Source organism: Oxyura jamaicensis, chromosome 4 (assembly GCF_011077185.1).
Source record: "Oxyura jamaicensis isolate SHBP4307 breed ruddy duck chromosome 4, BPBGC_Ojam_1.0, whole genome shotgun sequence".
In the NCBI taxonomy this organism is placed as follows: domain Eukaryota; kingdom Metazoa; phylum Chordata; class Aves; order Anseriformes; family Anatidae; genus Oxyura; species Oxyura jamaicensis.
In genome coordinates this window covers 45,195,736-45,210,827 of record NC_048896.1, presented here as the reverse complement: position 1 = coordinate 45,210,827, position 15,092 = coordinate 45,195,736, and the positions used below count along the sequence as shown (strand labels likewise).

The 15,092-nt window shown below is 40.3% G+C and overlaps 1 protein-coding gene across 2 annotated transcripts in view; it reads right to left on the bottom strand.

The window, feature by feature from the left end:
- Window positions 1–14,876, bottom strand: part of PAPSS1 (3'-phosphoadenosine 5'-phosphosulfate synthase 1) — a 44,409-nt gene extending 29,533 nt beyond the window's left edge. The window contains exons 1-5 of one of the 2 annotated variants that reach the window (XM_035324285.1): window positions 14,817–14,876; window positions 7,879–7,993; window positions 3,301–3,536; window positions 2,748–2,886; window positions 654–772 (exon numbers count right to left, since the gene is read on the bottom strand). In XM_035324285.1, the coding sequence (XP_035180176.1) occupies window positions 654–772; window positions 2,748–2,886; window positions 3,301–3,536; window positions 7,879–7,993; window positions 14,817–14,876 (669 nt within the window). Of the gene's footprint in view, window positions 1–653; window positions 773–2,747; window positions 2,887–3,300; window positions 3,537–7,878; window positions 7,994–12,850; window positions 12,878–14,816 lie in introns of those variants that run through there. The other variant, XM_035324286.1, reaches the window with a different exon arrangement.
- Window positions 14,877–15,092: the final 216 nt, after the last annotated feature.

The following is a 15,092-nucleotide window of genomic DNA, read 5'->3' as shown; positions in this document are numbered from 1 at the left end:
TGTGTTTGTTTTTCAGGTTGGGTAATGAACTGAATCCACTTACCAGACAACAGGACTAACACTAGAGCTTCACAAAGGATGGTGTAGATTGCATGAGGGAGGAAATAGACCTGCTTTTTCAGAAGCTATAAACCATTAACTCAGCATTATCAGGAAGATCAGCTTCCTGAAGCAGTTGCTACACAACTGCAAGATCACTTTTACTACTGTAAGAAAAACAATGCAAAGGAAGGCCAGAAACAATCACAGCAGCCCCTGTCAGCTCAGATTACTGTGGTATCCCTGTCTCTTCATGTTTGCAGTATGTATTAATAAATGTGCTTTAGAGACAAAGTAAAGAAATTGAGATTTATAAAAACTAGCAAGCAATTTAAAAGTTGCTAGCTCTGTAACAACTGAGACAACTTCTCTCCCTTAGAGTTATCAGTTATGATAGTGAATATAAATGAATTTTCTACTTGTCCAAAGATAATTCACTTGGAGACCAACGTTGTTGCAATATTTAGGTTGAGAGCAGAACAATTTTAAAAGCTGGAATTTAAAAATGCATAAGTCTTTAACTCAAAAATTCTGAGTTTCCCAGGACATACATTCAAATTTCATGCAACAATGCCTTGAAAAAGTTACTAAGATACAGCTGCATTGCTGCTCACCCTCTCTTGAAGAAGTTCCACAACTTGTTGTATGCAATCATTCACGTCACAGGAATCAGTTTTCAGCACAAGCTCTGGGGCTTCTGGTTTTTCATACTCAGAGTCAATTCCAGTAAAGCCTAGAGAACAGAAGACAAAAATGTTAAGTGACTTATTCCAAAAGATGACTGCATTTTAAGATTGTTCACATAACAGTTTTCTAGACATAAAAAAGGCATGAGCACAAAGCTTTACTTTCCTTAACAGATGATTTCTTAGGGAAATAATCTGCTTTTTTCTTCTTTGGGCTATTTGTTAATCCTACCACATGACTGCATCTAACTTCAGCATTCTGCAGCATGTACATTGTATATGCTTGTCAGTATTTGATTTACTCCGTGAATAAAAAAGGTAGCACCGGCAAAAGAGCTTCAACACAGAGTTAGTAGATACACATCCATCAGCTGTCTTTCATTAGTAGCCATGATCTTTTTTTTTTTTTGCGTGTGAACACAAAGCCTGATTTTGAATGAGTACATATTTAAACTTACACTCATGCCAGCAATACCTTGAAGAGTAGGGAACTGCATCATCTATTACATTACTTTAGCTCACATACCCATCCTAAGATAGCAAGTTAAAGTAAGGTATACATGTGTGACCCTTATGGTTATAAGGGCTATTTTCACAGACCATGTAAGTGACTGGTGACACCTGTTCTGGCCTAGTTAGCTAGCAATCTGCATTGAAACAGAGGAGATTCTGACTAACCATGCATGAACAAGAAGCAAGGAAAGTCAAACTCAGTGTCAAAGCATGTAGCGCTACAGATCTCATCTCAAGCATAGACATTGGCTGGGCTCTATTAACTGGACACCTACCTCCTCCATAGTTGTAAATGGAAGGTGAAAAAGAAAGGCCAGTGTCTGTTCCAAAGCCTGTATATTTTAAAAGTATCTAATGACTGGGGAATGGGAATAGGAGAAAAAACCTGTCCCATTACCATTCTTAGAGAAAAGGAAGATAACAGAAGTTGTTAACAAGCATGTCCATTTAATTTTCAGCCTTCATATCAAGTAGTTCATAAGACACAGTCACTGCTAGATTCCCTTGTAGGCACTGAATTCCACTGTGGGCTTTGTAAAAATTAACAAAACATTAAGAAAGCTCTGTAGCACAAACAAGGATTCTGTACAGTACAATATCCTTGCATCTTTCCCATTCAAGACATCTTGCTGTGATTCTGAGCAATCCTGACTTCAGCTGTATTTATTACCCATTCTTCACTGCGTATTTGGTAGTACTAGAAGCACTGAGCTTCAGCCAAGTCATGTGGAGTGTCTTAGGTTTCTTGAATTTTGTGTCAGTTTTGATTAATAGTGATGTCATCATTAGAGCATGAGCAAACTCAACCCATGAAAGTGAAACCTTTAAAATTACTTTGCTTCTTAATACAGGTGAAAAATGTTATCAACCTCTTCTAGCTATAAATACAGAGCGAAGAAGCTCTTTAAACAGTATTTTCAACAAGTGATCACACTTTTAGTTGTTTTGGAGGGGGAGGTTGTTTTTTTGTTCGTTTGTTTTAAGTAATTGCAGGCTGTACTTCAGAGTCTTAACTAAGTCTGGGGACAGGAAATTATACCCATGGGCCCTAGCACTGAACCTTGATTTCAAAATAAAAAAAGTTAGTCTCTTTACAGAACGATGGTGACACTACATTTTGGAAGGAAAAAAGAGTAATTCATATTAATACAATTCTTTAAAGACTTAAGAGAAGTATCAGGCTCTTTTTTCTAAACTAGTCAATAGGCACACAAAGCAGGTAAGACTGTTCCTCAATTCTAATAGTTTGCAATTGAGAAACCTTGAGCAGATTAGCAGATTACACAGTTTCTATGTGAGGATAGACACTTTTGCCCCTTTACTGTCCTATGCATTTATACTAGTCAGCTGCCCCAGATAGAATTTGATCCCGATTTTCTGCTCACTCCTATCCCCAGTTCTGCCATTTGGAAAAGTGACACGCTCACAGACTTGAGCACACCCACTTATGTGCAGTCCAGTTACAACATTTCACCTGTGTAGAAAGGACACAACTACATTTAGGTTCACCTTTAATTTCTCCAGCTCTGGCTTTCTTATAGAGCCCCTTAACATCTCTCTGTTCACAGACATGTAACGGAGCATCCACAAATACTTCAAAAAAAGGCAAACTTGCCCCTTCATGAATTCGTCTGGCGTTATTACGATCCTGAAAGAAAACAGGAAAAAAAATACTAAGAGATTGAACCCACATAACATAGGTATTGCTTTTATGCTTTTGAAGTTCATTTTAAAGAAGCTGATAGTAAAATGTAAGCAAATTCTCTAAGTCTGAAAAAATAAACACAACTTGATCAACTGAAGCCCCACCAGCTAAATCAGTTTTTTCACAGTTCTTCACATGGTCCCAGTTTCAGAATTAATCTCAACTTCTTCCCATACTTAAGTTTAGTGTTTCTAAAGTTTGAACAATCATATCTAGAAAATATGAATGTCAAAAAAAAAAAATAACAAGCATTTCATCCTGGCTAAGTTCAGTGACAGATTCTTGTAACTCAAATTCTGAGTGACATTTCACATTTTTTATTTTCCCTCACCCTATCTAGAGGGTTTTCACATTTACCTGAGTATATGGAGAGATGAAACTAGTGATGCACACCAAACCAGCATCTGCGAACAGTTTAGCAACCTCAGCAATTCGACGGACGTTTTCTTCTCTATCTTCGGGTGTGAAACCCAGATTCTTATTAAGGCCTTGGCGAATATTGTCACCATCCAATGTGTAGCATGGAATGCCATGACATACTAAGTACTCCTCCAGAGCCATGCTAACTGTAGTCTTCCCAGCACCTGACAGACCTAAGATATTGAATTAAAATAGGTATTGTAAGAATAAAATCAAGTTGGAGTGAACTGTAGCACATGTACTACTACCAGTACAAAAAAAAAAAAAAAAAAAAAAAAAGGCAACATTAGCAATGCCTGGTTCTGTCTTTTGGAGATGCTTACCCACAATACAAGCTAAATGCCTTTTGCACAGACAACAGATACTGGGAGAATGAGGCACAAAGTGTGCTGTTTGAAAAAGATAAAGAGTCTGGTCTTGAGAGCTGTTGCTGTTCACAGAGGTGGTACCTATTGCCCAGTGCTGCTGTGGCTGGCAGTTGTTTCCACCTGAGCAAGCTAAATTCAGAAACCCAAACAGAGTTAAGGAGATGTTACAATTACATTAGAAGAGGAAGCTCTCACAGTCAAATGAATTTCAGTCAACAGAAGGGGCTCAGACCAAACAACACTGTTCTTACTCCTTGCAGAGTAACAGCACTGAATTAGATTACCACACAGAGCAAAACTCACCCTCTCAAGACTCACACACAGCAGTCATGCTCCACTAAGCGGAATGCGTCAAAAACAAGCAAAGGCAATTTGAATATGAAACTTCTGTCCAGTTCAGAAACTTAGGCAACAAACCTTCAAACAATGCAGAATGTTCTTGCTTGCACGAAGTCTACTGCTTGCTTTAAGTTGGGAATGCATTTAAGTAATTTTCCAGACTAGAATCTAGGAGTTTATACGAAGTTCGTGCTTAAACTTAATACAGGGCAACCGATTCTTAAATGGGACACAAACTCAAATCTTGGTAAGACAGCTTTAATCCATTGTGTAAGATAAACGGTAAGAGTAATGATAAACAAAAAAAAAGAAATACTAATAGTAAAACTACTGAGTGAATAAAACCACTTTGATTTTAATTAGTGATGGTTAAGATTTATTTTAGTTTTCAGAGAAAGAAACAAAAATCACTCAGAACAGTCAGTTTAGTATTACTTCAAAGACCTTTACAATAAAGGATGACAATCTGACTAAACGAGCACTTAGTAAGTAAAATGCAAAGCAAACCTTGAGACCTGTAATAGCTTAGGGCAATTTAAAGATGAAGAGTCATGGTACTGGTTCATCCTTTGCTCAATTTAGTTTCCACAAGACGCAGAGCAGTCTACTGAAAATGAGAATGTGTATCCCAGGTCAAGCCCAATACAAGAACCTAAGCCAACACCTGTATCTCTCTTCCCCTCTGAATAAAAGCCCTCCTGTCCATCTCTGATTTCTTTATGGCTTAGCTCATACTCAAGTCTCTGAAAAAGACTGCAAAGGTGTGAATAATGTTTTATCATCTATAAAAATTATCTACACTCAGACAACTCAAGTTTCTTTTGTCAGTGCTTACTTGTCTAGCTTGAAAAGAGCCACAGCTAAAAACTATGAAGCTAAATGCTGCGACTAAGACCAGAAACAGCTTGCCAGAAGGGGAGGTCCTGCTCTCTTGCCTCTCTTCACTCACACCATCCTACCTCTATTGTTCTACCACCTCTGGTGCTCATTAGCCAACTCAGTTTGCTAATCTTTTTTATTTTTATTTTTATTTTTTTTGCTGTATTAAGTTCACTGATGATTGAGCAAGTTCAATCAGCTCAAGGTCAGACTGGGTGGGGTGAAAGTAGGGCAAGGCTGGGAACAGAACAATGTTCTTTTGGCAGCAATTAGAGTCAGAATGGTTTGGGTTGGAAGGGACCTTAAAAATCATCCAGTTCCAACTCCCCTGCCATGCACAGGGACACCTCCCACTAGAGCAAGTTGCTCAAAGCCCCATCCAGCCCGGCCTTGAACACCTCCAGGGATGGACCACCCATAGCTTCTCTGGTCAGCCTGTTCCAGTGCCTCACCACCCTCACAGTCAAGAATTTTTCTCTTTTATCTAAACTGATTCCACCCTCTTTTATCTTAAAATCATTACCCCTTGTCCTATCACTACAAGCCCTAGTAAAAAGTCTCTCCCCTTCTTTCTTATAAGTCTCCTTTAAACTGAAATGCTACAGTAACGTTTCCCTAGAGCTTTCTCCTCTCCAGGCTAAACAAGCCCAGTGCTCTCAGCCTTTCTTCATAGGAGGGTTCCAGACCTCTGATCACTTTTGTGGCCCTCCTCTGGAGCCACTCTAACAAGACCGTACCTTTTTAGAGCAGGATACAGTACTCCAGGTGGGGTCATACAAGGGCAGAGTACGTGGGGAGAATCATCTCCTTCAACTTGCAGTCCCCATCCTAGACGATAAGCATGGCCATCCAAACTAAGATTTCAGCTACTCACCATTTACTTCTCATTGCTCATGTTTGCGGTTTGTAATTTTGTTCCTGCATCTAGCTTGCTATTCACTGAAATGTTCAGCGTTCCATGTAATATCTGGTTTCCAACATGTAATGGAATGTAAGAGTTAAGGTCATTAAACAATGATTTATAAAAATCAGCTTTGAGCTGATAAGTCTTTAAAATAACTTACTCAAAAATTGTATTACATTGTTTTACACGTGAAAGTAACACTTTCCCATATTTTTGATACATTTCTCAGTTTTTTTCCACTAAGACCCTCTAACTTCACAGCACAAGACATTCATTATGATTTCACTCTCAAATAAATCTTACTTTAGAATTGAAAATTGGTCTCTGAATACACCTTTCCTACACTACTATACCATAATTGCAGACAACAGGAGAGAATCTTGGAAATGTACCACCACAATTTCAGCTTTTATTTTAAAACCTAGCAGAGCTTTGAAGACTCCTTTACACAGTTCTAGAATACTTACTTTAATACCTATGGTCTGTTTCAATCTCTAACACTCTCTGCTTGGAACAGTTCTCAGTAATTTCTTAGTAACTGTGGTGGTTTTACCGTGCTAAGCAGCTGCACACCACAACCGCTCTCTCACTCCCCCTCCTCAAATGAGGAGGGGAAGAAGTAAAGGAAAGAACAACTCACGGGTTGAGATAAGGATGATTTAATTAAAGGGAAAAAATATTATTAAGGAAATATTATTAATTAAGCAATTCAACTAAAGGGAAAAAAGGGAAAGGAGAAAAGGGAGAGGGAAAGGGAATAACAAAACAAAACAAGTAAAGGCTATGTGGAAGTGCAGAGGAAAGAAATTACTCTCTACTTCCCACAAATGAGCGATGCTTGACCACGCCCTTGAAGCAGGGCCTCAATGTACGTAGCCAGCGTTCAGGAGGAGGACAGACGTTTTCGCAACAAGAGCCCACCCCTCCCTCTTCTTCCTTTTTCCACCTTTTATTGCTGAGTGTGACATCATATGGTATGGAATATCCCTTTGGTTGGGTTAGGTCAGCTGCCCTGATGATGTTTCTTTCTCACTTTTTTGCCCACCCCCTAGGAGGGTCAGAGAGAGTCCTGATGCTGTGCCAGCACTGCTCAGCAGCAGACACAACACTGGTGTGATGCCACTGCTGTTCTAGCTACAAGTGCAGAGTGCAGCACTGTATGGGCTGCTGCAGGGAAAGGTAACATCCCAGCCAGATCCAGTACAGTAACTAAGATTGTAATCATTAGTCCTTTCACACAAGTCATCAGCATAAGCAGAAACAAATTTTACTTGTACTAAGTTTCTCTGATACTCTGTGAAGATCTTTTGTATTGCAATATAACAGTATTGTAAATGGTTTGGAAACTAATTAAACAAGAATTTTAGCTGCAATTTTTCTCAGTGATAACTAAAAAACTCCAAAGTTAGTCTGTTAATGCTTCAGAGAGCTTTGAAGCACAGAACAAACAAACAAACTAAAAAAAATCACACTTATGAAAACTATCTTCCAGGATTTACTTAACACTCTCTTTTTATCATCAAAACAATTAAATGGAAAAAGACCATGCTGACTTCCGAATAAGCCCCACTATGCAATGTCACAACATGCAATTGCTGTCCATATGTTTCCAAGGCATATGTTTCCAACAAATTGTTATTTCAACCCAAAGACACGATCATTATAAAGAGGGGACCTTTACAGAAATGATTCAGAAAAGTAGACGGTATAAAAAAGGTTTTATATATCAGCAGTTGAAATGGACAGTAAGAAGAGCAAGAATGTGGTTAAAAAAACACACTCTAAGAATTAATCAGTGGACAGTGATTAATTTAACATTCCTAGAGCACTGAACAAAATGCAATCTCAAGTTATCTGTCCCAGAGAAATTTCTTGATAGTCAGCCTAAAAAATAATAAAATTGCATCGAGGGCTCAGATGCCACGAACATTCAACTTTGGAAGAAAAAAGGAGCTACAGCTAAGCAGCTTTTCAGAAGACAAACTAAAACAAGACACAAGGATCCTGAGAAATCCAAAACTGTACCTGTTAACCAGACTGTGCATCCTCGAAAACCACTTCTTGTTCCTACCACCTGGCCTCTCTTATTTCTGCTGACATGATGAGCTTGGTAGGTAACGTTGGTTGCCCTCTGCATTCCCTGTAGAAATAACAGAGAATTAGGTCTTTAACTTCTGAAAAGATAAGCTGGCAAAGTATATCAAAACTTATTCACAAGCACAAAGAAGGACTTGGAGACCTGTGAATGGAAAGTAAAACCAATACCCAATCCATCTACTGCAGTGTCAAAGGACACAGAGGAAGTTAAACACCCACAGCCAACCGCATACCTTGTGCCCCTCCTCTGAAAATTGGCTTATCAGGTTAGTCAATTGTTTTTATATACAACCAGTTGAAGAAAATCAGCCAAAGAGAGAGAGATGAACTGCTAGACCTGACTCCTATTCAAGTCATTTAAGTCTAAGGAGAGCGAGTGGATTCCTCTCACAGAAATGAAGGTTTCTGTCATAAGCAGCCAAACATTGGCTCATTTTAACTCATAAAAAGACAACTTTTAATTGCAAACTATGCATGTGATCCACCTTTCAGTTCAGCAGTGACACCTCTGACCCACTCTGCCTTTATCTATATCTTCAGTCTCCAAAATTAAGACAGTTCTGATATATTCTGAGCCTTTACAGAAAACATTTCTAAAGTGGCTTTTTAAAGAAAATGCTCACAAAGATGTGATTTTCCTGATAAAATTCTGTTTAAAAAAACAAATCCAATGAAGACTTTCTTAAAGCTATTTGTTCATCATCATAAGCTGCTGTATCATCTTACATAAGGTGACATTGCTGTCAAGCACGTTTCATAATCTAAGCCAAAGGAACAGGAAGATCAGCCCCAACATTCCCTTGAGTTACACTAGTATCTGATTGTATGAACTTTGTTCATGAAAGATCAAGACCTTAGATAACCAGACCAAGTACGAACAAGCGAACAAACTGAAATCTTCAAAAAAATGAGGAGGGGGGTAGAATTGTTTGCTTATGTAATGCTGCTTTGACTTCTCTCACAAACATATTGCAAGGTATTTGCATTATCTGCTCTTCCATCATTGTATCAGTGCTAGCTGGAAAGGAAAGCACTTAATCAAAAAAAGGAGGGAGGATATTCGTCTATTGAGTACTAGCAGAGCTGTATGAGAGATAAAAGTAGGGTTAACAGAAAAATGTTATCTATTTATGATTTCAAGAAATGCTGTTGCAACATTCTTCTGTAGAACAGCATCTCAAAATTTAGTTTATGCGTAACTCAATAGGAATATATGAATATGAGCAATTTTATCTGTCCCTACTTCTGTACACAGCTAGGCTTGTGCTGATATGGATAGAAACTCAAGTTAGGAACAGATGTTCATATTTTTAAATAAAACAACTCTAACTCCGTGGTGACAGCCCAGCACTTAAAATTAAAGGAAAACTGAAAATCAACCCATAAGAAACCACCACCTGCACAGGTTATATAGCCACACTTACTCACCAATTGCGTTATCTTCAAATAAGTTATCTCCTACAATTCTGTTTGCAGATAAAGTCAGTGCAATAAAGCTAACTAAAACCAAAAATCAAAGAGGCTTCTTGTAGTAATTACACGCTACATAAAATTGGAGATTGTGGTGAACAAACAAAAATTGTGCAATTAAAAACGTGGAAAATAATTTAAGGACTTACCCTTCAATTGAAATGAAAGACACTGTGTATAATGAATGTGCACAGCAATTCAAACTAATACATTAATAGCAACCTTCTCTTTCGTTAATCCCACTTGTAACACACTGTGGTCTCCAAACACTGCTCCCCTGCCACTGTCTCAGTATAGTTGCAGTATACTCATAACAAGCAGTGTGTCCTCCAGTTTCCAACACTAGGTATCTCAATTTGCCTAACACAGGAGCTTTGCCTGTACTTGAATGATTTCCAAAACTAGAAAATTTCCAAGAAAGCATCCTACAAAAAAAAAAAAATTACATTTAAAACAAACAACACACACCTTGCTTTTGACGCACAGGGTCACCTCTGTTATCATACACAAATACTTTAGAGGTCAAGTGCCTCACCCAGCAAGATTTCTTCCAGCCTGTATTCAGTAAATTGCATCAGTTTCCTTTGTTTTCCAGAAGTAGCAAAGCAGCGGTGAAACTGATCCAGTCATTTCACTAGCACTACACTTAAACATACGAAGCCCTGAAGAAGCAGGCAGAGGTAATTCATTAAATGATGAGAAAAACATGCGTTTAAGAAGTAAACACAAAAAGGCATTAAGTAAGGAATTAGATGGGAGAGACATCACACCACAGCAGTGAGAAGGCCGGCAGATTGCTAGAACTGAAGGCACACAAGTGCAACAGAGCAGCCAGCAAGCTCAGTGGTGGGACAACAAGCACATGTATTAGGAAATACTTCAGAAGCTGACATCTAAAAACTAATCTTAAAGTGCCCAAAAGGATTGCATGCATTCAGAGACACTCCCATGCCCAGCAGCACCACTTAGCACGCGTGCTCATGCACATAAATGAAACAGCTCAGTCCCACTCCTTTGCAAGGTTGTAGCCAAGTGCTCCTTATACTCCAATAGCAAAGAGCTTTTCACAAAAGCGCCCTGGAGAATTAACCATTTAACAAGTCATTTTCTGTTGCTGGAAAAAAAAAAAAAAATAGCAGTGTTTCTTAATCGTGCTCACTTTCCTACTAGATCATCTACCAACCACTACCATCACCGAGCAGACAAACTGAATACTCAATCCTTAACAATCTAAATTCTATTACTGTCCCTGACACACACACTTACTGCAAATACTGCCTGGCACAGAAGGGTACTTAGGAGTAGAAACCAGTGGCTGACATCAGTTGTGCTCTTAAGTTATTTAACCAGTCTTCACGTTTCCTGTACATAAAGTTTGGTGAGTATCAGCTGATGACCTGTAATGGCCATCCAAAATTATTGCAAAGATAAAGAACAGTCATTTCATTTTATACCAGATCAAAGCACTGCTCACCTTGGAGAACTCTATAATCAATGTTAAAGGAAATGAAACATAAAAAAAATGAGTAACAGCAAAACTCAATTTGATGAGCAAGTATTTAACAAAAAAAAAAAAAAAAAAAAAAAAAAAAGCTATTTTAGACCTCTTAGCCTAATTACTTTCCTTATAATAATCTCTACTGAAAGTACACACCAGAGTTTTTTTGTAAAGAGGGCAATGAAAAAAGGTTATCAATCTTAAAGGTCCACTTATCTGTTTTTTTTTTTTCCCCACATCCATCGGGATTTCCTCTCTGATTTGCCCATAAAACTGTTTCTTTCTCCCCATGTTACACATTAAGTGCTTCTGTACTGACTTTTAAAAACACTGCATTTTAGTATTTTCTCTGCCCACCACGTTAAATAAAAATAATGCTTCAGTGCCCCGCATAGCATTATAACAGTAATATCAGTTGAGAAGGCTGACATATCATTCCTTTCTCCTCCCTCTCTATGCTAGTTTGTTTCTCACATGAAATCTGAAGCACCATAATAGGCTAATATCTTTGTACTAAGGATAAAAAAAGGAGTATTAACATAAAAAGCCTTTCACGGATGTGCACTGAAGAGCTGTAACGACAAGAGAGCAAGGAAGGATGACTCTGCAGCTTACTTTCTTCGGCACAAGGGCAGCCTTTCAGCATGACAGGAAGTTGGCCAGAGAAATAAATACAGACATCTAAGAACTACAGAAACAGAAGAGAAAAAGAAGATGGGTACCAAAAGGAAGCATTAACGCTGCCAATTTCTCTATGCAAAGACTTGCTAAGATAGACAGGAACTGTATTTTTTTTCCTATCCTGTTCTTGATGTTTTGCCCAGTTACAATTATCGATGCCAAACACCTTTGATACAAGGACTCTGATCAGACACCCAGATGTAGAAGAGCAAGCCCAAATTGCAACACCAAGACCAAAAGATAGTAGAAAGGAAAGATTATTGCTTAATTGTTTCAGAGCTAACGGACAGACCACTATGCTGACATAAACTGTATTTATTTTTCATTACTCCAGAGCAATTATGAAAATGCTTCAACAGCCACCTTTCAGCAAATTTAACTTTCAACAAAGCAAGACCTTTGGCACAGGAAGCAAAGCTTCAATGCCATGTAGGGACTCCCTGGGCTACGACACCAACTTTGGATCATTGGCTTTGAGGCTGGAAACATCAGAACAAAGAACAGGCGCAGTTTCTATATACGCCATACACATTCAAGAAGCTCACACTAATTCTGTAGTCTTCTGTTCTAAGAAGACACTGAATTCCCCAGGCTAAAAATTCCCATAAGCTAACAATAGCAATGCATTCAGCATCACCTCCATAATGCAGTCTTATCTCTAATGCCTTTCCATTTCCCAATCATCCCCGGTATTTTCTAGTATGACTTGTATGTCATCTGTCCCTTACAAGTCAGGGATTCCCTGGTAACAATACATTTTTATGACATTTATAGCATTTATCCAGCACTCAAACAAATGGTATATTTCTTCTTCCCTCCAACCCACTCACTTTAATATAGAGGCAGCAACTTAAGCGGACTGAACGTTTCCCATTTTCTTTGTCTACACCGAAACACAAGCAAGGAGAAATGAAACAGAAACAGTTCTAACATACAATTCTACTGCTACAAAAACTAGAACAACTGCACTACAGCTGAGAGTCTGTCTGTTCGCCTACCTAGATGAGGTTTCAGGACCTGTTGGCCAAAGTATCTGCCAATAATGCCTTCTGGTAACTACTATCTCCAATTCCAGCTTGCAAATTTGTGCTGTGGTTTGGACAGCTGTGCTTAGAAACAAAGGACCAGTCTTAAGTGATACCCAAACAACAAGACTTTTATAGTTAATAAGAAACTTTAAGTCATCAACCCATTTTTTGCCATGGCTTACAGCGTTTTCTCCCACTTATATTTACAGCAAAAAAATCTTACTTTTATCCGCATAACTGCTCTCCAGAACATGGATTGCCACAGTGATGTTTATACAGTAAGGTTATCTAAGCACTTTTGCGCAGAGCGGCACACAATTGGCCAAATGCATGCTCTCCTGCCACTTCCACAGACCTGATTTACACTAGACTTTCTTTGCCAGATGTTCTAAAGCTGGGACAGTTTCAAAAACCAGTGACAGAAAAAAAGAGAGACTGTTCTAAAGCACTGGGTACATAAGCAACTCTGTGATAACCATACTATAAGGAGTTTTATCTTTACTTGCAAACTGCAAGTAAACGTCACAAGCAGTTTATTCACCACCGCTGGAGTCGAGACATTAGCTGGCATCAGAGGGAACAGAACAAAATGAAGTACTGACAGCCAGCAATGCCTCAGCTGGGTATGTGGGCAGAAACAAAAATCAGAGCGAGTTCCTGTTGCCTCGTTTCACAGGTAACTCCTAGCACCTCAGCAGTCTGAGCTACATTCAGGAATGTGTTCCACAAGTCTTGCAGCCAAGCTAGCCACAAACACTGAGGCTCTTGTGTGTTGCTCTGTAATTCGGGGTATGCTGTGCAGAGGCGGGCTTAGCAAGCAGACAAACACAGAGGGTTCCACAGAGAGGGGCATTTTGAATAGTACCAGATACCCAAAGTTCAGAGGATACCGCTCTGCTGGTTCCCCTAATAGCTGCTGATTCCATCAGGGTGTAATAGGTTGCTTTGACTCTGCTCTCAGACGAACAGATGCGGAGTCAGAAGTGCCAGAACATTTGAACATTTTTTGTGGAGTGTGTGAATCAGCAGGGTATTTTTTTCCAGTAAATTTACTGGATTAAAAAGAGCACTTCAGCTGAGGTCTTCTGAAGGAAAAGGAAGAGGTGGAAATCGTCCTCTGCTTGCCACGTATCCTACAGGGCTTGCTAACATCCGATGAGCTCAGCTAACAGTTAATCAACTGTTTTAAACATGTCACCTCCCTGGTTTGGGCAAATCCATCAGGATTTTGCCTCTGACAAATTAAACGATATACAGTTATCTTCTGAATATACTTCATCACCTACACCCAGAAAACATTTATTTCACTATCTTCTTCATAGTATCTGATGTCACCTTTTCCTCACAGAAACTGAGGGAATGTAATTTACCAAATACTCTTCTGTAAGCAAGTTTGAACTCGCTGGCTCTGGAAGAGGACCGGCATGGCACAGTATCTACTCAACAACTTTTAGTAGGGTAACAGCTTCCCCATTTTTCAGGGGGCAGTTATGACTCTTTCCTTGGCCTTTTAGTAGGGAAGCTATGGCCTGTACAACTTACAGCAAGGCTTAAAAGATGGTTCTGCACTGTTACTTACATATCAAATGTCTTCCGGACCTTATCTCTTGTCTGCTTCAGCTCAGCATTGTTTGAAAATAATCATACATCTATTTCTCTTTTTTTTTTTTCCTCCTTACTTGCCTTGCATCACCAAAAGTATCAAATGTTCTCAGTAAAGGCCTGCAACATGCCTTCTAAATAGCTTCATTTTTGTCTCCACTGTAAACCGATCTTCCCCCATCTTCACGCACCAGAATGAACGCTTTGCTTATATTTTTTTAAAGCCCTGTCTCGACACTTTTCCACACAACTCCCGCCGCACAAAAGGACCTCAGTCTCCGGTCCCGCCGGCTTCAAGAAAGCCCGCATTGTACATCGCCTTCCCGAGCCCTCCTTCCTCCGCAGCGCCGGGGGCGAGAGCAGCGGGTGGGGGGGGTGCAGCGGCCCCTTTCGGTCCCCCGGCGTCGCCCCGTTAAGGGTCCCGGCTCGCACCGTCCCCTCCCCATCCCTCGCCAGCCCGGGCGAGAAGCGGGGCAGGGGGAGTCCCTCATCCCGGCTACCACATCACCACCAGCGGCTCGCCCACTCCTTGTTCTCCTTCTCCCCCTCCGCCTGCCCCCCGCACGCCCACCTGCCCGCCCTCTCACCCAGCTCGGCACCCTGTTGCTCAGCTTCACTTTCTTGCATTGGCTTTCGGGCAGCTCCATGACCGCGGGGGCGGCGAGAGGACGGACGGAGGGCGAGGACGCGCGTTCCCTTCGGATGCTCCAGGCGGACCAAGCCGCCGCTGTCGCCGCCGCCCGGCCGAGGGTGGCGCACGGAGGAGCCGGGAGGCAGCGAGAGGAGGGGGAGGAGAAGGAGAAAGAGGAGGAGGAGGGAGGTGCATGGGAAAGGCGAACCCGGCCACACGCTTGCGCGGCGCC